The sequence below is a fragment of the Anolis carolinensis genome, chromosome 1 (genome assembly GCF_035594765.1).
Source record: "Anolis carolinensis isolate JA03-04 chromosome 1, rAnoCar3.1.pri, whole genome shotgun sequence".
Lineage (NCBI taxonomy): Eukaryota > Metazoa > Chordata > Lepidosauria > Squamata > Dactyloidae > Anolis > Anolis carolinensis.
Genome location: NC_085841.1, coordinates 124344137 through 124368753, shown reverse-complemented (window position 1 = coordinate 124368753; position 24617 = coordinate 124344137). Strand labels below are relative to the sequence as shown.

General features: G+C 44.1%; 1 protein-coding gene across 2 annotated transcripts in view; it reads left to right on the top strand.

The window, feature by feature from the left end:
• col19a1 (collagen type XIX alpha 1 chain) overlaps positions 1-24034 on the top strand; it is a 280321-nt gene extending 256287 nt beyond the window's left edge. For both annotated transcript variants that reach the window (XM_062982112.1, XM_008118858.3), the window contains 2 exons: positions 15889-15966; positions 17481-24034. In XM_062982112.1, the coding sequence (XP_062838182.1) occupies positions 15889-15966; positions 17481-17599 (197 nt within the window). In that variant the 3' untranslated portion in view covers positions 17600-24034. The remainder of the gene's footprint in view (positions 1-15888; positions 15967-17480) is intronic.
• The last annotated feature ends 583 nt before the right edge of the window (positions 24035-24617 follow it).

Genomic DNA, 24617 nt, shown 5'->3' with positions numbered 1-24617 from the left:
TTTGAGGTAGAAATAGTGGGACACAACAGTAGGTGGAGCAAATAATGCTGTAATACTTAAGGTGACTGCATAATTGACACATAACTTGACCAAGTTGTTGTTCAGTCATAGATCTGTAGGCACTTGTGCTCCATTTCTGTTATTAGGTGATGAAGACAGTAGAAGTAGATCTCATTTCTCCTTTTGTGCTTGCTAAGCAAACACTACAAAACACTACATTATCTGCACCAGAGAGTTGTTGAACCACATCACCCATCATCCAATATCCAGATGCTGTTGAACTGCATCTCCCAGTATCCATTACCATTATCTGTGGTATGTGCTGCTTATATCAGAAAGGCTACACTCTGCCCACCTTGTTCTGTAGTCATTTTAGGTAAATCATGTTTAATCAAAGCTGGTTCTTTTAATTGCTTCTCTCCATCTGGCATTTGGAGCTAGCTGCTATACGAATGCCTCTAGTGCCCTCTTTGATCAGGTATAACTCAAACAAGATTACATGTTTGCTGATATTTAATATCAACAGCACATATTTCTTTACATTTAATCTGAAGTATGATGTTTAATTTGACCTTCAGTTCGAATTTGAGGAATAGCGTGAAGATAAACTAAAAGCAATTAACACAGCCTTAAAATTTTTGACACTAAAAAAAGATAGAGATAGATAGAACACAATTTTTTTTTTGCTGTGATAGGGTTGTTGCTGAATGATTCACTTCCAGTCTACCATTGAAGATCAGAGGGCTGATGTCATTAGGCTTAAAGAAGATCCAGTGAAATCATTGTAGCTTACATTTATTATGATTCACTTGGCTTATTGATTGAGTAGTTTTGTTCTGGATTCCACCTAAGTCATGGAATGCAGGCAGTAGGAAAGGCTCGATGTGAAGTTCTCTCAACTGCCTGCTGAAGCAAGCCTCATCATTTCCCAATAGTATTAAAGGGTTTGTCTTTTACAAAGATTTTCCAAACTGCTTTGAAGCTGCACAGACCTTCAGAATGACATATCACTCTTTTCCTTGCTGGGCAATGGCTGATAATTTTAGATCATTTAGATTGATTTAGCTTATTTTAAAATATTCCACCAAAAAGCCTATTAGTAGATCTCTAGTGGATTCTGTAAAATAAATAGTGCCTTCTGCAAACATCTTGTGGGAATACGGAAATGCAGAGCTACTTTACATAGTATCTCCTTATTTCACTGCAGCTGGATGAAAGAAATATGTTTTGTAGAAAATCTGTATTATGGTACTATCTTTATAATGCCAAGTAAAAGGCACAGAAAGAAGTACAGGCTGAAGCATGAGGTTTTTAGACAAATGGATCTAATTTACTTATGTTTTAATTTTTATAATGTATTTTAATGATGTATTTTTATAGTTTTAATTGATTATATGTACTGTTTTTTGTTTTATTATTATGTTCTTGGCATTAAATGTTGCCAACTGTGTAAGCCGCCCTGAGTCCCCCCGGGTGAGAAGGGCGGGGTATAAATTCTGGAAATAAATAAATAAATAAATAAATAAGTACCTGCTACAGAGCCAAAATAGCTATCTTATTTTTTCAGATTTCAGTTCCTCTTATTCAGGTGCGTATATGTGATGAGTCATGGGCCATGTAGTCCCGTTTCTGGCACTGTTGTGCCAGATGAGGAGGAGAACTTGGGTTTTTCGCCGTTTCAGTCAGAATTGGAACTTTCCCAGCCAAATTTGGAAACCTTGCACCTGCAAGAGATTTGTCTTCCAGAAGTCTGTCAAACAAGCCCTGAGCCTAAATCTCCTACGTTTTCTCGCCATGATTTTTGTAAACAACAGAGAGGAGTCGATCAGGCGTCTCGCAGGAGTGCTAGGATAGCTGCTAAGCATTCAGCTGATTAAGCCTGCTTCCCATGGGAAAGTTTAGGGAGTCATGCATCTGGACTCAGAAAATAGCTTTCGTTTCGGGTTCTCCAGAGAACTGCTCTTGGGCGGGAAAACGGGACCCTATTTAGGTGTTTTACCCACAAAGGGATCTTGCGGAGTCAATTCGTCAGCAACCGGAGTAGCGTGTGTGGACAGCTACTCCGCTTCCAAGCCTCCGTTCCTGTCGCCAAGCCTTCGTTCCCAGCTTTGTTTACTCCACGAATCCTGCCTTGCTTTCTAAGACTCAGCCTCGTCTTGTTTCCCGGATTTTACCAAGAAATTACCACGGATCTTGCTCTTGTTCCTTGTTTCCTTGTTGCCTTGAATCAAGCCTCGTTTTTCCAAGAATCAAGTTACTTCCTAGCCTCGCTCAAGTTTCATGAACTAAAAGACCTTGTCATCTCCCCTCACTTTGCCTGGCAAAGTGAGTGTTTCGGTTATTGGATTACAACTTTGGACCTTAATATTTCATATTGGACATTGTTTCTTTGGACTAATTTTGACCTTTCCTGAAAGGTCTATTTCTGGACTATTTCATACACTTGCTTTTATTAACTTTATATATTCCTTCAATAAAGATATTAGTTAGATTCTGGCCTCTGTGTATGGTTATTGGTGCTCTGCAGCCTGGGTCGTGACAGTTTGACTCCGCCACCCTAAGCACCAATTAACCTAGGCCAGTATGTCTACCGGAACCGTGCCGGGTGGCCAGCCACTTAGCTACACCATCGACAAGGACGAAGTGGACCGCATCCGTGACAAGCTCAATGCGCAGGATGGGGAAATAAGGGGTTTGAAGGAGCGCGGAATCCGTCTCCCGGCCATGGCGTTGCCAACCAAGTTTTCTGGAGAAGCTTCTAAGGTTCATGTTTTCCGTCGCCAATGCCAGGCTTATCTAGAGGCCCGTGCTGCCGAGTTTCCCCAAGAAGACATCAAGGTGGCGTGGATTTACAGTCTCTTGGACGGGCCAGCGGCCAACTGGGCGACGGCACTGTTCGACCAAGTCTCCCCACATCTAAGATCAGCGCAACATTTCTTGGACCACCTTAAGGCGACCTGGGGAATCGAGGACAATTTGGAGGCAGCCGGCCACAAACTCCGGCGCCTCTCCCAAGGGGACAGACCCTTGTCCCAGTACATAGCCGAGTTCCGAGTGCTGGCCCACAACACCGGCTGGAACGATGTAGCCCTCAGAGGACAATTTCGGGAGGGTCTCAACATTGAGATGCTGGAAGAAATCTCCAAGGTGGATCCTCCCCACTCTCTTGAAGCACTCATTGATCAATGTTTACGAGCTGAAGTCATGCTTGCCAACAGAAAACAATGGGTCCGAGGCCAGAGCGGTAGAGCTGGGGTGAAACCTCCCGCTCCCACCGGCGTCCAGCCGCGTCCAGTATGGAGACCCCCGCCACCAGCCCCATACCCCAGAGGGAGCGAGGAGGTGCCGATGCAGTTGGGCAATGTGCGTCCCAGATTAGATGCCGCCGAGAAGGCCCGCCGCCAACGCCTAAATCTCTGTTGGTACTGCGGAAACGGGGGCCACTTCGCCAGAGAGTGCCCAGCCAAAGGGAAGCCCGCCGCCCGTCTGGCGGCGGCGTCCTCCACGGAGACGAAGACGTCTGAGGCGGCTGGCGCACAGCCGGCGGGGGAAGCCAGCGACCGGGCGTAGAGAGGCTCGCCAACCCGGTCAAAAAACCCACTCAAGAGCCGCCAACCGGGGTCCTATTTCTTCTAGTGGTCACCTTGTGGTCAGCAAAAAAAGGGCCCGTCATGGTCCATGCTGTCACGACCCAGGCGGCAGAGGCACCAATAACCATACACAGAGGCCAGAATCTAACTAATATCTTTATTGAAGGAATATATAAAGTTAATAAAAACAAGTATAGAAAATAGTCCAGAATTAGACCCTTCAGGAAAGGTCAGAATTAGTCCAAAAAAGCAATGTCCAATAAGAAATATTAAGGTCCAAAGTTGTAATCCAATAACCGAAACACTCACTTTGCCAAGCAAAGTGAGGGGAGATGACAAGGTCCTTAGTCCATAAAACTTGAGCGTGGCTAGGAAATAACTTGATACTTGAAACAAGGCTTGAACGTGGAACAAGGTAACTAAGAACAAGAACAAGGTCCGTGGAATAACTTGGTAAAATCCGTGAAACAAGGCAAGGATTAGTCCTGGGAAACAAGGCAAGGTCCGTAGGTAAACAAAGGCTGGGAAGCAAGGCGAAGGCTGGATAGCAAGGCAAGGCTTGAGCTGAAGCGAGGCTTGAATCGGAGCGCGCTGTCCAGACACAACTCGCTCCGTAGGCTGACGAATTGACTCCGCGAAGTTGCTACGCGGGCAAAACACCTATATAGAGTCCAACTTTCTCACCAAAGCGGTTCTCTGGGAATCAGAAACGAAAGCTAAACTCTGAGACCAGATGTTAAACTCCTTAAAGATTCTCACGAGAACCAATGTTAATTGGCAACATTCTTAGCTGCTATCCTCGCACTCCTGCGCGAAGCTGAATCCAAACTTCTCTGTTGTTTACAAAACTCCCGGCGCAAGAACACGGGAGAAGTAGGCTCTGGGGTTGTTTGACATACTTCTGGGGCACAACTTTCTTGCAGGTGCAAGGTTTCCAGATCTGCCTGGGAAAGATCTGGCTGAGAGGAATCCAGTTCAGACTGGGAAGGTAAAAAACCCAAGTTTTCATCTTCATCAGGGATTACAATGTCCTGAGCAGGACTACAAGGCCCATGGTTCATCACACTATCCCCCTCCTCAGGGCCCCTCCCAAACTGGGGTCCTCTCCCCGAGGCGCGAGGTCGCGGTTTGGTGGGATAGGTCAGATGGAAGCGACGGGTTAGATCAGGAGCATGGACTGTGGAGGCGTCTTCCCAAGAGCGTTCCTCAGGCCCAAAACCCACCCAGTCAATGAGATATTGTAGGCGGCGGCGATGAAAGCGAGAATCCAAAATGTCCTCAACCTCGAACTCCTCCTCCCCATTCATCAAAACAGGAGGGGGGGCCGGTTGGTCTGTATCAGGACGCACACCATCCGCCGGAAGGAGCAGGGAACGGTGAAACACTGGGTGAATGCGCATTGAACGCGGAAGTTGGAGTTTGAAAGTCACGGGGTTTAATTGCGCCACCACTGGATAGGGGCCAATGAAGCGGGCATCTAACTTCCGGCATGGGCGGTGGGAGGGCAGAAAGCGAGTGGACAGGAAAACCCGATCTCCTACCTTGATTTCGGGGCCCGGCTGGCGGTGTTTGTCAGCGTGGCGTTTATAGTCCTCCTTGGCTTGGTCCAGTTGCTGGAGCAAAAGTTGTTGCACCGCTGTGAGTTCCTGCAGCCAATCCTCTGCTGCGGGAACTTCTGAAGTTTCAATGACAGGGGGAAAGAAACGTGGATGGAAACCGTAGTTTGCAAAGAACGGCGTTTCTTTTGTAGAAGCTTGAACTCCATTATTGTAGGCAAACTCAGACAGTGGTAACAGAGAAGCCCAATTGTCCTGTTGGTAGTTTACATAACAGCGAAGATACTGCTCCAAAGTGGCATTGGTGCGCTCCGTTTGCCCATCTGTTTGGGGATGATGAGCTGAAGATAAGCGAGAGTCTATGCCCAGTAGTTTTTGTAGTGCCTTCCAAAAACGAGAGGTGAATTGAGATCCACGGTCTGTGACTAAACTCTTGGGCAATCCATGTAGTCTGAAAACATGCTGAAGAAATAGATCCGCAGTTTCTTTGGCCGTGGGGAGGCCTTCGCAGGGAATGAAATGGGCTAGCTTGGTGAATAGGTCCACCACCACTAAGATCGTGGTGAATCCACAGGAAGGTGGTAGGTCAGTGATGAAATCCGCGGAAATTATTTCCCATGGGCGAGATGGTGTAGGAAGGGGGTGCAAAAGCCCTGAGGGCTTCTCCCTTCGTATCTTGGAGCGCTGGCATACTGGGCAGGTGTTGACATATTTTTCCACATCCTTGCGGATCTTGGGCCACCAAAAATCTCTTAGGATCAAATGCATGGTTTTAAATAGTCCGAAGTGTCCTGCTGGTTTGCAGTCATGACACAGACGAAGCGCTTTTTCCCTGCCCGGTCCGGGTGGGATATAAACATGATTTCTATAGCAGAGCAGCCCATCTTTAAGCGAAAAGGGAAAATGCAGACCTTGGCGAAGTTGGTCCTGCGCCCAGGCATCTGCTTGCTGACTAGCCCTGATTTCTTGAGCACAGATGGGTCCTGGAGTAGGGGAAGTTGAACCAATGGGACTGGATTTGGTGTTCCCCACTGTGAGCGTGGCAAAGTTCTCAGGTTGTAGCAGTTGGGATTCAAAGGTCTCCTTGCGTCCTGCAGCGTATTCCGGTTTACGTGACAGGGCGTCTGCTTGTTTGGTTTGAGCTGGGGTCACATAATGAATCTGGAAGTTGAAACGTTCAAAGAATAAAGCCCAACGTTGCTGCCTCTGATTTAGTTTGCGGGCAGTTCTTAGATGTTCTAGATTACGATGATCAGTGTGGACTTCAATGGGGAATTTGGCCCCTTCTAGCCAATGTCTCCAAGTTTCAAAGGCTGCCTTTATGGCCAGTAGTTCTTTTTCCCAAATGGTGTAATTCCTCTCTGGTGTGGTTAGTTGACGAGAATAAAAGGCACAGGGGTGGAGGTGATCTCCCACCGGTTGTAAGAGTACAGCCCCAATTGCCACATCAGAGGCGTCCGCTTGCACCACAAAAGGGGTTCCAGGATTTGGGTGCTGTAGAATTGGCTGGGAGGTGAATAGTTTCTTCAGTTGCTGGAACCCTTTCTCTGCTTGATCAGTCCAGCGGAAAGGCTGTTTTCCACGGATGCAGCTAGTGATGGGGTCGGACCAGCGGGCAAAATCTGGAATGAACTTGCGGTAGTAGTTCGCGAACCCCAAGAAACGCTGCACCTCTTTCTTGTTAGTTGGCGCCCGCCATTCCAATACTGCTGAAACTTTGGCTGGATCCATGGAAAGCCCTAGAGGCGAGATGCGGTAGCCAAGGAAATCTACCTCTTGTAGATCAAAAGCGCATTTTTCTAGCTTGGCATAAAGTCCATGATCCCGCAGTCGTTGCAACACCATTTTGACGTGGTTCTCATGTTCTGATTGTGATCTGGAAAACACCAAAAAATCGTCCAGGTAGATTATCAAGAATCTGTCTAGATAGTCCTGAAAAATATCGTTGACAAAATGCTGGAACGTTGCGGGAGCTCCGCATAAACCGAAATTCATAACTCGGGACTCGAATAATCCGAATTTAGTCTGGAAGGCGGTCTTCCACTCGTCCCCTTCTCTGATGCGAACTAGATTATAAGCCCCCCGAAGATCCAGCTTGGTGTAGACCTTGGCTCCTCGAAGTCGGTCCAGTAGATCCGAGATTAAGGGCAGGGGATAGCTGTTCCGCTTGGTGATATTGTTCAATGCTCTGTAGTCCACCACCAAGCGTAATTCCCCTGACTTCTTCTTCACAAACATCACTGGGGAGGCGGCTGGGGATTGAGAGGGTCTGATGAACCCCTTGCGAAGGTTTGTCTCTAAGAATTCCCTGAGAGCTTCTTGCTCTGGTTCAGTCAGGGAGTAGAGATGCCCTCGCGGGATCGGGGCCCCCTCCACCAAGTCAATGGCACAGTCATAAGGTCTATGTGGGGGTAATTTTTCGGCTTCTTTCTCATTGAATACATCCCAATACTCGGAGTACTTCTTTGGCAAGGTGATGATGGGCTCGGAGTCTGTGGCATGGCATACCTTGGCTACGAGGCAATGGTTTTGGCAGTACGGTGAAGCAAACTGCAGTTCTCTGTTGGACCAGGAGATGTTAGGGTCGTGGAGTGTCAGCCATGGAATTCCCAAAATCACAGGGAAATGGGGAACCTCGGTAACAAAGAAGGAAATCTCTTCCATATGTTCCCTTATCCACATCCTGGTGGGTTCCGACCACTGGCTTACGGGGCCCGTCTTGAGGGGACGGCCGTCTATGGCTTGCACCACACGGGCATTCTTGAAATCATGATATTGTAATCCCAGAGAGTCGGCATACTCTCTATCGATGAAATTGTTGGTAGCTCCAGAGTCTATCATGGCGTGGATCATGACGGGTCCCCTTTTTGCTGACCATAATGTGACCACGAGAAGGAACAGGACCCCGGTTGGCGGCTCTTGGATGGATTTTTTGACCGGGTTGGCGAGCCTCTCTACACCCGGTCGTTGGCTTCCCCCGCCGGCTGTGTGCCAGTCGGCTCAGACGCCTTCGATTCCGTGGAGGACGCCGCCGCAAGACGGGCGGCAGGCTTCCCTTTGGCTGGGCACTCTCTGGCGAAGTGGCCCCCGTTCCCGCAGTACCAGCAGAGGTTCAAGCGTTGACGACGGGCCTTCTCGGCGGCATCTAGTCTGGGACGCACATTGCCCAACTGCATCGGCACCTCCTCGCCTCCTCTGGGGTATGGGGTTGGCGGCGGGGGTCTCCACACCGGACGTGGCTGAACACTGGCGGGAGCGGGGGGTTTTGCCCCGGCTCTACCGCCCTGGCCTCGAACCCATTGTTTCCTGTTGGCAATCATGACTTCAGCCCGTAAACATTGATCAATGAGTGCCTCGAGGGTCTGGGGAGGATCCACCTTGGAGATTTCTTCCAGCATTTCAATGTTGAGACCCTCCCGAAATTGTCCTCTGAGGGCTACATCGTTCCAGCCGGTGTTGTGGGCCAGCACGCGGAACTCGGCTATGTACTGAGACATGGGTCTGTCTCCTTGAAGGAGGCGCCGGAGTTTGTGACCGGCTGCCTCCAAATTGTCCTCGATTCCCCAGGTCTCCTTAAGGTGATCCAAGAAGCGTTGTGCTGAACTTAGGTGGGGGGAGGCTTGATCAAACAGGGCCGTCGCCCAGCTAGCCGCTGGTCCGTCTAGAAGACTGTAGACCCACGCCACCTTGATGTCTTCTTGGGGAAACTCGGCATCACGGGCCTCTAGATAAGCTTGACATTGGCGGCGGAAAACATGAACCTTAGCAGCTTCTCCAGAAAACTTGGTAGGCAACGCCATGGCCGGGAGGCGAACTCCGCGCTCCCTCAACCCTTTTATTTCTCCATCCTGCGCGTTGAGTCTGTCACGGATGCGGTCCACTTCGTCCTTGCTGATGGTGTAGCTGAGCGGCTGTCCAGCCGGCGCGGCTCCGGTAGACATCCTGGCCTCGGTTAGTTGGTGCTTATGGGTGGCGGAGTCAAACTGTCACGACCCAGGCGGCAGAGGCACCAATAACCATACACAGAGGCCAGAATCTAACTAATATCTTTATTGAAGGAATATATAAAGTTAATAAAAACAAGTATAGAAAATAGTCCAGAATTAGACCCTTCAGGAAAGGTCAGAATTAGTCCAAAAAAGCAATGTCCAATAAGAAATATTAAGGTCCAAAGTTGTAATCCAATAACCGAAACACTCACTTTGCCAAGCAAAGTGAGGGGAGATGACAAGGTCCTTAGTCCATAAAACTTGAGCGTGGCTAGGAAATAACTTGATACTTGAAACAAGGCTTGAACGTGGAACAAGGTAACTAAGAACAAGAACAAGGTCCGTGGAATAACTTGGTAAAATCCGTGAAACAAGGCAAGGATTAGTCCTGGGAAACAAGGCAAGGTCCGTAGGTAAACAAAGGCTGGGAAGCAAGGCGAAGGCTGGATAGCAAGGCAAGGCTTGAGCTGAAGCGAGGCTTGAATCGGAGCGCGCTGTCCAGACACAACTCGCTCCGTAGGCTGACGAATTGACTCCGCGAAGTTGCTACGCGGGCAAAACACCTATATAGAGTCCAACTTTCTCACCAAAGCGGTTCTCTGGGAATCAGAAACGAAAGCTAAACTCTGAGACCAGATGTTAAACTCCTTAAAGATTCTCACGAGAACCAATGTTAATTGGCAACATTCTTAGCTGCTATCCTCGCACTCCTGCGCGAAGCTGAATCCAAACTTCTCTGTTGTTTACAAAACTCCCGGCGCAAGAACACGGGAGAAGTAGGCTCTGGGGTTGTTTGACATACTTCTGGGGCACAACTTTCTTGCAGGTGCAAGGTTTCCAGATCTGCCTGGGAAAGATCTGGCTGAGAGGAATCCAGTTCAGACTGGGAAGGTAAAAAACCCAAGTTTTCATCTTCATCAGGGATTACAATGTCCTGAGCAGGACTACAAGGCCCATGGTTCATCACACATGCCATGATAGACTCAGGAGCCACAAACAATTTCATTGATAGAGAGTATGCCGACTCTCTGGGATTACAATATCATGACTTCAAGAACGCCCGTGTGGTGCAAGCCATCGATGGCCGCCCCCTCAAGACGGGTCCCGTAAGCCAGTGGTCGGAACCCACCAGAATGTGGATAAGGGAACATATGGAAGAGATTTCCTTCTTTGTTACCGAGGTTCCCCATTTCCCTGTGATTTTGGGAATTCCATGGCTGACACTTCACGACCCAAGCATCTCCTGGTCCAACAGAGAACTGCAGTTTGCTTCTAAATATTGCCAAAACCATTGCCTTGTAGCCAAGGTCTGCCATGCCACAGACACTGAACCCATTATCACCTTGCCCAAGAAGTACTCAGAATATTGGGATGTATTCAATGAAAAAGAAGCCGAGAGATTAGCCCCACATAGACCTTATGACTGTGCCATTGACTTGGTGGAGGGGGCCCCGATCCCGCGAGGACATCTCTACTCCCTGACTGAACCGGAGCAAGAAGCTCTCAGGGAGTTCATAGAGTCAAACCTTCGCAAGGGATTCATCAGACCCTCTCAATCCCCAGCCGCTTCCCCAGTGATGTTTGTGAAAAAGAAGTCAGGGGACTTACGCTTGGTGGTGGACTATAGAGCATTGAACAATATCACTAAGCGGAACAGCTATCCCCTGCCCTTGATCTCGGACCTACTAGACCGACTTCGAGGAGCCAAGGTCTACACCAAGCTGGATCTTCGGGGGGCTTATAATCTAGTTCGCATCAGAGAAGGGGACGAGTGGAAGACCGCCTTCCAGACTAAATTCGGATTATTCGAGTCCCGAGTTATGAATTATGGTTTATGTGGAGCTCCCGCAACGTTCCAGCATTTTGTCAATGACATCTTTCAGGATTATCTAGATCGGTTCTTGATCATCTACCTGGATGATTTTTTGGTGTTTTCTAGATCACAATCAGAACATGAGAACCACGTCAGAATGGTGTTACAACGATTGCGGGATCATGGACTTTATGCCAAGCTGGAAAAATGCGCTTTTGATCTACAAGAGGTAGATTTCCTGGGGTACCGCGTCTCGCCACTAGGGCTCTCCATGGACCCGGCAAAGGTTTCAGCAGTATTGGAATGGCGGGCGCCAACCAACAAGAAAGAGGTGCAACGATTCTTGGGGTTCGCGAACTACTACCGCAAGTTCATTCCAGACTTTGCCCGCTGGTCTGACCCAATCACCAGCTGCATCCGTGGGAAACAGCCTTTCCGCTGGACAGATCAAGCAGAGAAAGGGTTCCAGCAACTAAAGAAATTATTCACGTCCCAGCCAATCCTTCAGCATCCAGATCCTGAAACCCCTTTTGTCGTGCAGGCGGACGCCTCCGATGTGGCAATTGGGGCTGTACTCCTACAACCAGTGGGAGATCATCTTCATCCTTGTGCCTTTTATTCCCGTCAATTGACCGCACCAGAGAGAAATTACACCATTTGGGAAAAGGAACTATTGGCCATAAAGGCAGCCTTTGAAACTTGGAGACATTGGTTAGAAGGGGCCAAATTTCCCATTGAAGTCCATACTGATCATCGGAATCTAGAGCATCTAAGAACTGCCCGCAAGCTAAATCAGAGGCAACAACGCTGGGCTTTATTCTTTGAACGTTTTAACTTCCAAATTCATTATGTAACCCCAGCCCAGACCAAGCAAGCAGATGCTCTGTCGCGGAAACCGGAATACGCTGCAGGGCGCAAGGAGACCTTGGAGTCCCAGCTGCTACAACCCGAGAACTTTGCCACGCTCACAGTGGGAAACACCAAATCCACTCCCATTGAATCAACTCCCTCTACTCCAGGGCCCCTTTGTGCTCAGGAAATCAGGGCTAGTCAGCAAGCAGATGCCTGGGCACAGGACCAACTTCGCCAAGGACTACATTTTCCCTTTTCGCTTAAGGATGGGCTACTTTGCTATAGAAATCATGTTTACATCCCCCCAGGACCGGGCAGGGAAAAAGCACTTCGTCTGTGTCATGACTGCAAGCCAGCAGGGCATTTCGGACTATTTAAAACCATGCATTTGATCCTAAGAGATTTCTGGTGGCCCAAGATCCGCAAGGATGTGGAAAAATATGTCAACACCTGCCCAGTATGTCAGCGCTCCAAAACAAGAAGGGAAAAGCCCTCAGGGCTTCTGCATCCCCTCCCTACCCCATCCCACCCATGGGAAATAATCTCTGCGGATTTTATCACTGATCTACCACCTTCCTGTGGATTCACCACGATCCTAGTGGTGGTGGACCTTTTCACCAAGTTAGCCCATTTCATTCCCTGTGATGGCCTTCCCACGGCCAAAGAGACTGCAGATCTATTCCTCCAACATGTTTTCAGATTGCATGGATTGCCCAAGAGTTTGGTCACAGACCGTGGGTCCCAATTCACCTCTCGTTTCTGGAAAGCACTACAAAAACTATTGGGCATAGACTCTCGTTTATCTTCGGCTCATCATCCCCAAACAGATGGGCAAACTGAGCGCACCAATGCCACTTTGGAACAATACCTTCGCTGTTATGTGAACTACCAGCAGGACAATTGGGCTTCCCTGTTATCGCTGTCAGAGTTTGCCTACAACAATGGGGTCCAGGCTTCTACTAAAGAAACCCCGTTCTTTGCAAACTACGGCTTCCATCCACGTTTCTTTCCCCCTGTCATTGAAACCTCAGAAGTTCCCGCAGCAGAGGACTGGCTGCAGGAACTCACAGCGGTGCAACAACTCTTGCTCCAGCAACTAGACCAAGCCAAGGAGGACTATAAACGTCACGCGGACAAACATCGCCAGCCGGGCCCCGAAATCAAGGTAGGAGACCGGGTTCTTCTGTCCACTCGCTTTTTGCCCTCCCATCGCCCTTGCCGGAAGTTAGATGCCCGTTTCATTGGTCCCTATCCAGTGGTGGCGCAACTTAACCCCGTGACTTTCAAACTCCAACTTCCACGCTCTATGCGCATTCATCCAGTGTTCCATCGCTCCCTGCTCCTTCCGGCGGATGGTGTGCGCCCTGATACAGACCGGCCGCCCCCCCCTCCTGTTTTGATGGATGGGGAGGAGGAGTTTGAGGTTCAGGACATTTTGGATTCTCGCTTTCACCGCCGCCGCCTACAATATCTCATTGACTGGGTGGGTTTTGGCCCCGAGGAACGCTCTTGGGAAGACGCTTCCACAGTCCATGCCCCCGATTTAACCCGCCGCTTCCATCAGACCTATCCCGCCAAGCCGCGGCCTCGCGCCTCGGGGAGAGAGTCCCAGTTTGAGAGGGGGCTTGAGGAGGGGGATAGTGTGATGAGTCATGGGCCATGTAGTCCCGTTTCTGGCACTGTTGTGCCAGATGAGGAGGAGAACTTGGGTTTTTCGCCGTTTCAGTCAGAATTGGAACTTTCCCAGCCAAATTTGGAAACCTTGCACCTGCAAGAGATTTGTCTTCCAGAAGTCTGTCAAACAAGCCCTGAGCCTAAATCTCCTACGTTTTCTCGCCATGATTTTTGTAAACAACAGAGAGGAGTCGATCAGGCGTCTCGCAGGAGTGCTAGGATAGCTGCTAAGCATTCAGCTGATTAAGCCTGCTTCCCATGGGAAAGTTTAGGGAGTCATGCATCTGGACTCAGAAAATAGCTTTCGTTTCGGGTTCTCCAGAGAACTGCTCTTGGGCGGGAAAACGGGACCCTATTTAGGTGTTTTACCCACAAAGGGATCTTGCGGAGTCAATTCGTCAGCAACCGGAGTAGCGTGTGTGGACAGCTACTCCGCTTCCAAGCCTCCGTTCCTGTCGCCAAGCCTTCGTTCCCAGCTTTGTTTACTCCACGAATCCTGCCTTGCTTTCTAAGACTCAGCCTCGTCTTGTTTCCCGGATTTTACCAAGAAATTACCACGGATCTTGCTCTTGTTCCTTGTTTCCTTGTTGCCTTGAATCAAGCCTCGTTTTTCCAAGAATCAAGTTACTTCCTAGCCTCGCTCAAGTTTCATGGACTAAAAGACCTTGTCATCTCCCCTCACTTTGCCTGGCAAAGTGAGTGTTTCGGTTATTGGATTACAACTTTGGACCTTAATATTTCATATTGGACATTGTTTCTTTGGACTAATTTTGACCTTTCCTGAAAGGTCTATTTCTGGACTATTTCATACACTTGCTTTTATTAACTTTATATATTCCTTCAATAAAGATATTAGTTAGATTCTGGCCTCTGTGTATGGTTATTGGTGCTCTGCAGCCTGGGTCGTGACAGTATATTCAACGACTTTCACAGGTGGAACTCATTTGCCTATGAAGTTCCCATAGGGGATTCTTAGGGAGGACCAAACGAGTTTGATCTGTTTGCTTTCTCCGGTATTGTGGAGCTGAAGTGCTGTCTTTGAGGTTCTTGGAAGCAACCATGTCTACCTTCCTCATACATATCTCTGGCATGTAGCAGCATCTCCATAGCTATGTCTCTCATGCTACCCACCACCACCTTTTAAGTGACACAATCAACATGGTAATGCCCATGTCATTGGAGAACAGTAGGAGCAGTAGAGATGTTTTCACACAGTGAAAGGCATCTGTAGGGACTTCAAGAGGTTGGTAGGAGACCCTTGCAGATGACATCCTTCCAGCACATCCAGCTACAGAAGCTAATCCTCCTGCTCTCCAACAACATAGAAATGGTTGTGTTGGGGGGCATGGACTATGTTGCTTAAAATGTGGGTCTTGCATGGATTTTGGTCATTTCATAATTAACAAATCCTCCTCAAAAGGGGGGAATTATGATACCATAAAATGGAATTACACTAAGAATATAACCTCTTCTATGTAGTAAAAACCTTCTGTTTCAATGAGAGTTCTGCTTCAATAATCCAAAGCAGAAGGATGTTGTGCTGATTCTAAGCTTTTCCCATCTTTAATTGTGAAAAGTCTGAAAAGTTTTAGAAAATGCAGGGCTCCCATTGGCACCATGGGATTTTATTACATAGTTCCTCTCCATTACAGAGAAGCCCTCTACACTAGTTTCAGGATTAGCATTCAATTCATCACACATTGAGGAAGCTCTTGCTTGGTAAGTAAGGGTACGTAATGTGGACCCCGTATAGAGAAACCATGCATTTTTCAGCAACCTCCTCATAATGACTATCTGGTTCTGCATGAACTAGTACACTGAGTAGAGGGATTTGAACCTGTGTCTCATGTTCCATCAAAGCATGATTCTTATCCCCGTAAGATCCTATTAAAACAACTCCTGGATCTCTCCTTTTCCATCTAAAATTAAATTTCAGCTTGTTTCTACCTATTTTTCAGGTTGCAATTTATTTTCTAATATATTAAGCATTCATTTTTTTATTCTATTGTACACTTCCTTAAGGTTTATGCAATTGCCAATCAATCTTACTTTTAAGCTGGTTTAAGAGTGTTAAAGTGTAAGGGGTATATCATTTAATGCATGATTTAATCCTTAAATAAGAATTTCTAATCCATTCTAGTGATTAGAAATACAAAACAGAGGTGGGCAAATCAAATAAACTGGGAGAATAAAGATTTAACAAAGTGCCCATAGTCACAGAATGTGTTCACATGGGCTAGGAGTTTTCTGGTTTCTTTTAATCATCCAAGAAAAGTATATAAATCATTCTTTGAAGTTTCTAGGATCTGGATTAAAAGGCTTCTATTTTCTCAACTATTACATATTGGGAAAGAGATTACACAAAAACAGTTTCAGGGCACTCTTATTCTTTTTCTTCTTTTAACCCTCTCTAGGCTACAGAGGACAGAAAGGTGAAAGAGGTGAGCCTGGAATTGGCCTGCCAGGTGATCCTGGGCCACCTGGTATTTCAGGTAAAACTACCAATTCACGCTTCTCCTGATAAATCAACCAATGAGCTACAGCTGGGTTGGGCAGCAGGAAAGGGTCCAGGGCCTATTTTCTACCCCAGGGATCCTTGGACATCCACATGGATTGCCAAAAAAGGCCCTGAATGTCAACTTTTTGGTTTGAAAAGCAGATATTTGATATTAAATCGTATGTTTCTGTGGTCTCATTTCCATTGATGATTTAATGTGGCTCCAAGCTGACAGAATGGGTGCCACCAATGTGTGTTGCAGTGCAGATAAAAATGTGTACAGTGCGTCAAAGAAAGTTGCAATGTCCTAGCTAAGCCTTTAATGTGCTGCAACAGATCCCAGTACATCCTATATCTCAGGGTAAAATTGATACCGCAAAATGTGGAGTATATTGTAGATCCCTACCCTTGCTTTGTAGGATTTGACATGAGAGGGCGAGATAGCTGGCAAAAAATGACCCAAAGGGTTAGCTGGCTAATGGGGCTAATCGATTCCCTAGGAGGATGTAGTTAATTACCTCCACTCCTGCCACTTTTTCTCCCCCCCCCCCATCTCCTATGCCTCTCACCTGCTTGCTCAGCTCTCCAGGGTGGGGGGGGGGCACACCCACAGAACTGTTTGATGTCAGGTTCCATGGTTAATATAATAATTTTCCTAGATTCAAACCGTTTCTATGCCTGTCAGTTTAATCACCTGCACAGTGAAACAAGTTCCTTCCAAATAGGTTCCATGCTGCATTATAGTGTCAGTGGAGACATGCCCTAACTACTCTGAAACCGCCAAATTTATTCTGATCTCAAATGCAGCCAGCCCTCCACATTCGCTGGGGTTAGGGACACAGGACCCTGTGAAAGTACAAAAAAAGCAAATAATGTTGTCGGTTTATTTGTTTTTTTTTACCTGAGAGTGCACCACTTGGGAGTTTCAAGGTTTTCCTTGAGGAAGTTGGCCACAGTGGAAGAGCTAGATATTCCTAGAGATAACATTTTAATAAAATCTGCAAAAGTCAAAACTGCAAATGCAGAGGGATGACTCAGAAGGCCGATTGCTAAGGAGTGCCAGATGCTTTGGACTATATTCAGTGAAAGGCAGTGACCAATCACTTCTGCAGATACCTTCCCTAAGAACATCCTCGGTCACCATAATTCAACAGAATATTAAAATGCATATATTTTAGTAACTATATTGGGGGGAAGGGATGTAATACGTAGAAAAGCTTAATTGCAACTCCTAAGGGCATCTGAAAAAGTCAGTCCGTAGAGCTCTGGAGGTAGGAAGGAATCAGCTGATGGACACAGTTCTGTACTTCCTTAACTCCTAAGTTACAGAACAATCGGGAAGAAAGGAACAATCTCTGAATAGGATTCCAACCTCAAATTAGTTTCCATTTAGTACATAAATATAAACCCCTCTTTTTAGTTGGACTACCAAGCTAGAAGCCTAGTGTTAATTTTTTGCTGCTAATTATGAGCATATTATTATTATTGTTGTTGTTGTTATTTGCTCAGTCCCTGGTATGCCAGGCCCCCCGGGACAACACGGACCGCCTGGGCCATCAGGACGGTGCAACCCAGCAGACTGCTCGTCTCCTGTCTCGCAAACACAGCCACGGACAACTGGGAAATGAACATCTTCTCTGAAGATATTTTGATTGCTGACTCCCTGGGCCTTTTCCTCATTCCTCCTCCTGCTCTCCCCACCTAATCATGAATTTAAGCTTTAAAATATTTGGTGCATTTTTGTCCATATGCGTTATACTGTTCATAGACATTTTACAGAGAATCTCAGTAGAATAATTCTTTTCCAGAATTAAGCCAATGCTGAGATGTTGTTTATTTTTAGTTCATTCCATATGTTTTTATTTTTAGGCTACTTTTTAAGACTTTGGTGTTGTTGTTTTTCTTGCATCATGATGGCCTATTGATCGATTAATGGTTTATAATTTATTGCTTCGAAAAAGAAAACTTACTGAATGACAGTTTCCTGCTTTTTTACTCCTGGATTTCTAGTAAATACTATAATTGTATTTGTTCCCCTTTTCCCATTTCCTATACCCTTCCCAGTTTTTGCCCTCTTTTGTGAAAATATTTTGGGATCTTTTAATTCAACATATCACCCTAAGAAATGAGCTGTCAAAATTGTAAGCTGGGTATTAGCTGATGCTTTTATTTGTGCTTAACGGTACTCCATGAAGTCATGCCGGCCACATGACCTTGGAGGTGTCTATGGACAATGCCGGCTTTTCGGCTTAGAAATGGAGATGAGCACCAACCCCCCCAGAGTCAGATATGACTGGACTTAACGTCAGGGCAAACCTTTACTTTTTAAAGTGCCTGAGCCACTGAGATTTCCCATACTCCCTTTGCCCTTGTGCAGTCTTGGCAAGAAAATTATTAAATAGAGCCACTCTTCTCAAAACATTTTTTATGGGAAGCTGAAACAAAAAACAAAAAGGACCTTTTGGGCAGATCTCCCATTAAGGAGAAAATACAGACAGAATGTACTGTACAGCCAACTTTTTTTCACACTATTTATATGAGCTAAACTGGATCTATTGAGCCAGGGAAACTTGCTTAGTCAACACTTAAATATGCTTTACTAAGCTTGCTATAATTGAAAATTAAAAGTTGAATTCAGCTCAGTGTTTTATCCTTAGAGGAGGAATAATGATACATTAATCCAATCTCATCCATTTGGGATTTCCTCCAGATGTATTGACTGCACAATTCACATCACCCACAGCAGTCGTGCCAACAATTGCTGGAGAGGTAGAGTTATCATTTATGACCTCATCAGACAAGCGAATTTACCCATCATATGCTGCGTCACCTCCCCTTATGACATGGAGTCCTTCACACACGACGTAAAGGGACTTCCCACCAGGCTCTATGCTGAAAAGGGAGATGAAGCAGTACAGGCTGCCACCACGGCAACACAGGAGCCTTCGCATGTTGTCTTCCCTACAATGGGAAAAAGCTGGGCAGTGACACTTCCCCCATGGGATGAGGAGGAAGGTAAGGCAGGCGATTGGGGGTGTGGCGCTCTGGCTTATGATAAGGTCCCTAGTACATCAGGAGGACGGCAGATTGAGAAAACCTAAACTAATCTAATAAAAACCTAAGAGTTTATATCTTATTGCAATATGTGAAGGTGAAATTCTTTAAAAGCTATATTGGGTGGCTGTACAGGTCATTTCTGATTGAAGGAAAGTGTCTACCTTAGTGTGCATTTCATCAGAAATATTTGCTTTTGTTCCCCTCCTCAGTTAAAATCAGAAGATGAAGTTCAAACTCTAATAACAGCCAAGCTTAAACATATTGACTAGAGTTAAGTTTCAAAGCCCAAGCACATTCACACAATCTGGCCTGGACATGAAACTTTTTTGTTTGAAAAATTCAGTGACTGGGGCACTTTGACATTTCATTTCCCTTGGGGATAAAATGATCATACGCAGTAAAGAGAAAGAGAAGTATTGAGCAGAGATATTGCATTTGTAAAAGGTAAATTGTGCCAGCTAGGACTAACAGAGAAAAAAAGATTGATTAAAATAGAAATCATTGCAGGAGATCATCTTGCTGTCCTCCACTGTCCCTGGGATCAATGTAGCTGCCAAAACTGCTTTGAAATTATATGGACCCGTATGCTTTAGTGAAAAAAGAAACATCTCATCTTTACACTGGCGATTTTGCTGCGTCCTTCTCCTCCCTCTTCTCCCCACCCTCCTGTTCCTTTTTGTTCTTATTTTGCCATTTTCCTCCAAATCAGGACTGAATGCAGTTTGCAAAATAAAATAGATATATATAGATAAAACTAAAAATCATACAAAGAAATAGCATTGAAATGTAAACTGACAAAATATAAAGACAACTTAAAACATACCATTCAAATAACTTTAAAAGGTTAGAATTAAAAGCAGTTTTATTAGAACTTCATTGCTGATTACAAATAACTGGAATCAAGTGATTTCAACTTGAGAATTTGTTTCAATATTATTTAATTTAGAATTCTGAATTTGTTGTAGGCATTGTTATAAGACAGTGATTTATTTTAATTAGGAACTATAAAAATGTTCTAGTTTGGAAAATTATAAGTTAAAAATGATAAGATATCTTTTGGTGCTGTGTGTATATTTTGGATTGTAGCCAATTGAACTTTACCTTTGGTAAGGTACCTGACATCATTATGTACAGGTTATTTCCTTTGAAGTATTCAAAAAGTACATTTTTATATTTTGGGTGAAAATAGTTGTAAGTCATATCATTTTTTATTTTTACTTGTGTCTTAGTACGCAGGTTTTATGAGGAAAATATTTTCAATATTTTGAAATCTTTAAGTGATGTAGGGGCTGTTTTGAATTGATTTGATCCAAATGTTTGCAGAAGACATTATACAAGAGTACAGGCCTGAGAATGGCTTTTATTTTGAGATGCTGTGCCACAATTTTGCACAAAATTGTGCCATGGCTCGTCCTGATGCAATGCATATCTTATAACTTTGTGAAAGAGTTTGTACAAGCGCAGGGTACAATGTCCTGCAAAAATAGAATCACATCCTTAGAATTGCATCCTTTCTTTTTTATTGCTTTTGAAATGATGTATTTTTTTATTTTATTGTTGTTACACAAGTCTATTTTCTTATTATATCTAAATACAATCAGGGAAAATTGTATATTCTTTTAACTGAGGCCACATGATGACTTGAAACATGCACTCTTTATTCCCCTTTTTATTTAATGTGTGCTGAGGAGTACCAGGGTGAAACTTTAGTTTATTTAAACTCTTTTAGTAAAGAATTGAAAAGTTTATATCTTTATTTTCCTCTTATAATTGCTTTGGTCACCAATTCTATGTGAATTCTGTACAACATAGCCTCTCTTCTGAAACAATTTCACTGGAATGAAAGGTACAATCAGTAACCAAAACAGAATGAAACACAGGCAAACTTATCCCACCTGTGGTATCTGTGGAGATCATTTTATTCATTTTGATCTACCTGATTGGAAGTGAAAACGGTTCTGGCATTAGGGAGATATCTTAGATAGGACTCCCTCATGTGCAAACATTGTCAAATTGTTGTTTGCTCTGAACATGAGGTCTTCCAGTGATGAAAATCTTTTCCTCTCCCTCTTCAGCCACTGATCATCTGTTTCTAAGAGAGGAGATGCTACTATTTTGTAGTAAGATCGGGATGAATTAATTAGTGCAGTCTTGAAGGCTTTGCCTTTGTGGTGTAGATTCTCCTCACACTACCTTGAGCATTAAGGGTGGAATATCAGGAAGAGTCCTGTTGGTGACATACATTAGTGTTATACCAATGTAGGGAATGTTAGGGGCATTGTGAAAGGAGATATTAACACCTCTTGTTCAATACTCTTTCCCCCAAAAAGGAGCTTCCTGTCACTCCCCTGTAGTCATTTAGTGGCCAGGGAAGGGTAGAGTGTGACCAGGCAGCATCTAGTGGCAAATTGACAGCCATGAGTAGGGAGATGTTGAGTGTACATAAAGCCTATTTGCCAGGGATCCAAGAAAGTGATATCTGCTTTCTTTTCGTGGCTGTCTGATCACAATGGGACATCATCCAAAAACCTCCTGACCACCTTCATGGAGTCATTATCCAATAATAGAGAGTTGGGGACAGACGGGAGAGCCTCACAGAACTGTGCAAACAAACCATTATGTTCTGCCCATGTGGTGTAGGCTTTTGTCCTATTTGTCATGTTATGTGAAAGCCCATTGGCCTGGGAACCATGTTTTCTGTCGGTAGCAACAATCTAATGGTATAATTATGTCCCTCTGAGACACCCTACTAGGTAATGCAAATAAAGGAACAAGGCACGAGATACAACCTAATCCTAATCCTTTGAATTAGATCTATCACTAAAATTCAGAAAGAAATCAGGCTAATGGGAAATAGGTGTTGGTAATGAATTGCATGAAGGACATTGATTCTTGAAGTCCCACATTTTTAAAATTTGTGCTTCAAATGTATTTGCTCCAAAGGATTGTTGTGTGTTTTCCGAGCTATTTGCTCCAAACTTCATACCATTTTCTTATCTATATGTATTTATGCTTGCTCATCTTGGCTGTTGGCCATTACTCAAGTTTGGAAGTTGCAGGTTAGTGTAAGGCCTTTCATAACTTCTGGTTCACGTTTACACTGTTTTATCGCTTTGTACTTACTACAGTAGTATTGTTTAGAGAAGCAACTGTCAAATATTTTTTTCTACCAGTATCATCGTTCATAAAATACAATGTGATATCATCCATATATTCCCGCAAGTCATCATTATAGTTAGAGTAGAAGCCCATGGAAATGAAAGTGACTTGCTAATCACAATCAACTAAAATCCCGTTGTATTTAAATTGGGCTTTTCTAGGTACTACACTCAGATTTCACCCAGATTGTTTAAGATTAACTCAATATTTTCTTTAATGAACAGTGTATACAGATTTTCTTTTTGGTTTGTCTACAAAAACCATTTAGCTACTGTAGTAAATGTCATGATCTTGCAAAGCTCTCTGAGCTTTGTGCTGTACCTTCTTTAGTCCACCTGGTGGCATGAAGCACACTTTTGTTTGTGCGCATGGTTTAATAGTGGTTGAATTCCACAAATGTATATAAGGCAGGAAACAGTGCACTATAGAGAAATTAACCTTGTACCGAGTTTCCAGTTTTGTCCTTAGATTTAATATATTTTTCTTTCATTTTTTCTTGTCTTAAATTTTACAATATATTTTGTAATAACTTAGGGAACAATTCAGGCAAGGTGTGTTAAGTCCCATTGTTTCCAGCTGGAGATGTTTGAGCACATGCTTGCTTATGTCTCCTATTGGAATTTATGGGACCTGACAGTGTTGGACTTTGGTTGGATCATTCTCGTTGTGTTGCTTTATCTTCCAGAATAAATGTGACCCAGTCACAAGTTATATAATGTAGCTTGTATACAATGTAGCATATAGGTGAAGTAATAAAGCCATGGGCCTGATCTAAGCCTCCCTGTGCACATGGTTTTGTGCAAACAGGAGGGAAACTTCATAGGGAATCTACTGAGCCTTTTTCCTTCCAACCCTGTACCCCATTTCTTTATGGTTGCAGTAAGTCTATTTCGTTCGGACATTAACAAAAATGTTTGTAAATGATGTGAAAGTTGTATCCTATTTATCTTTGATATTAACATTTAAATATCAATATTTTTGTATAAAATTGCTTTTAGGGTTCTTATAAGCCTGAGTGTAGCAAATTTGACCCCCCCCCCCCTTGTCTTAAATCTTTTGTTTCTATTTTACTGTTATATGTAATTTTTTTTAATATAATCTTTTCTGGGTAGGCAACACTATTTTTTACAACCAATAACTATTAACAGAACTTTTGGTTTTTCAAATTAGTTGGAAAGCAGTCAAATAAAATCTAAGTTGCAAGGAAAGATGCTATATTTAAAAAGACCAAATAAGTGTAGAGAATTTACAAGAAGAATTACTATGAAGCCTAAAGTCTAACAGAAGGAAGTGTAGTTCATTTACCTGAATGGATTTATCCACACTTTATCTCTGTTCTGGTTTGTTATTAGGTTCACTTTTGTTTGATCAAAAGTGTTTGCTGATTTTTTTTCTTTGTAGATAGTTAGCAAAAGTTGATGATCCCTTATTTTATTGTGAAATTTCATTTCTGAATAACTACTCATCCAAATCTGTCCATAAGGTTCTGCTTTCTTCATACCCACAAATGCCAAATTCAGTTGTTTGCACAAACTGAGCAGAATTTTATCTACTTGGTTCCTTTGGTCTTAAATACATTTTGAATTCAATTGAATTTATCCTGATAATATCAGGTCTGTTTTATGTAAATTCATCACTATGCATATTGTTATATTTTACTTTAAAACAATAGATTGGTGGATTTTCTAGGATTTTAACAAATTCTGATGGAATTTAATGCATTCTGATGAAATTAGCAATTCTTGTGTTAAGATTCGGTAAAGCAATTTTTATTCTCTTGTCAGATTATTTTATTATTTATATGCTATTGCTATGGTTACAATAAAAGTAAAGTGATGGAAGCATGATTTTAAGGTTGCCTATCTTGATTTTTAACATGACATCCTGTTCATGAATTACTGTGGGTATATCTGATTCATGCCATTGCAATACACTTTCAAGGTTCTTGTATTGGTTGCCAAGTTCCTCCAAACCTACCTCTTAAGTTATGCAGGGCCTGCTCCAATGCAGCCATCATAGGGTTCCATGAAAAATCTTTAAAACTGAATTTTAAATAAAACCATATAAAGTCAACTATTGATTGTCTCTAATGCAAAGGAAGGGGGAGTGCAGGCTATCTCCAAATACACTCTCCAACACATTGACCGTAATAAAGTGAACTTTAACTCGAACTACTCACCAACAGAAGTTGCCTTATCATAACCCAACATCTCAGACTGGTGTGACCTCTCAAATGAAAGTGCATGGATGTTTCAAGAAAGTTCCTCATGCACATGCTACAGCACTCCTGGTTTTTATATCAGTATCCAGAAGATTGTCTTCTAAATACTAGTGTGCACTACTCCTTTAATTCATTTCATTTTAAGAAAAATAAAATGTGTAAGTATATTTAAAATATGTTCACTTTATTTCCAAACCTACTATAGTACA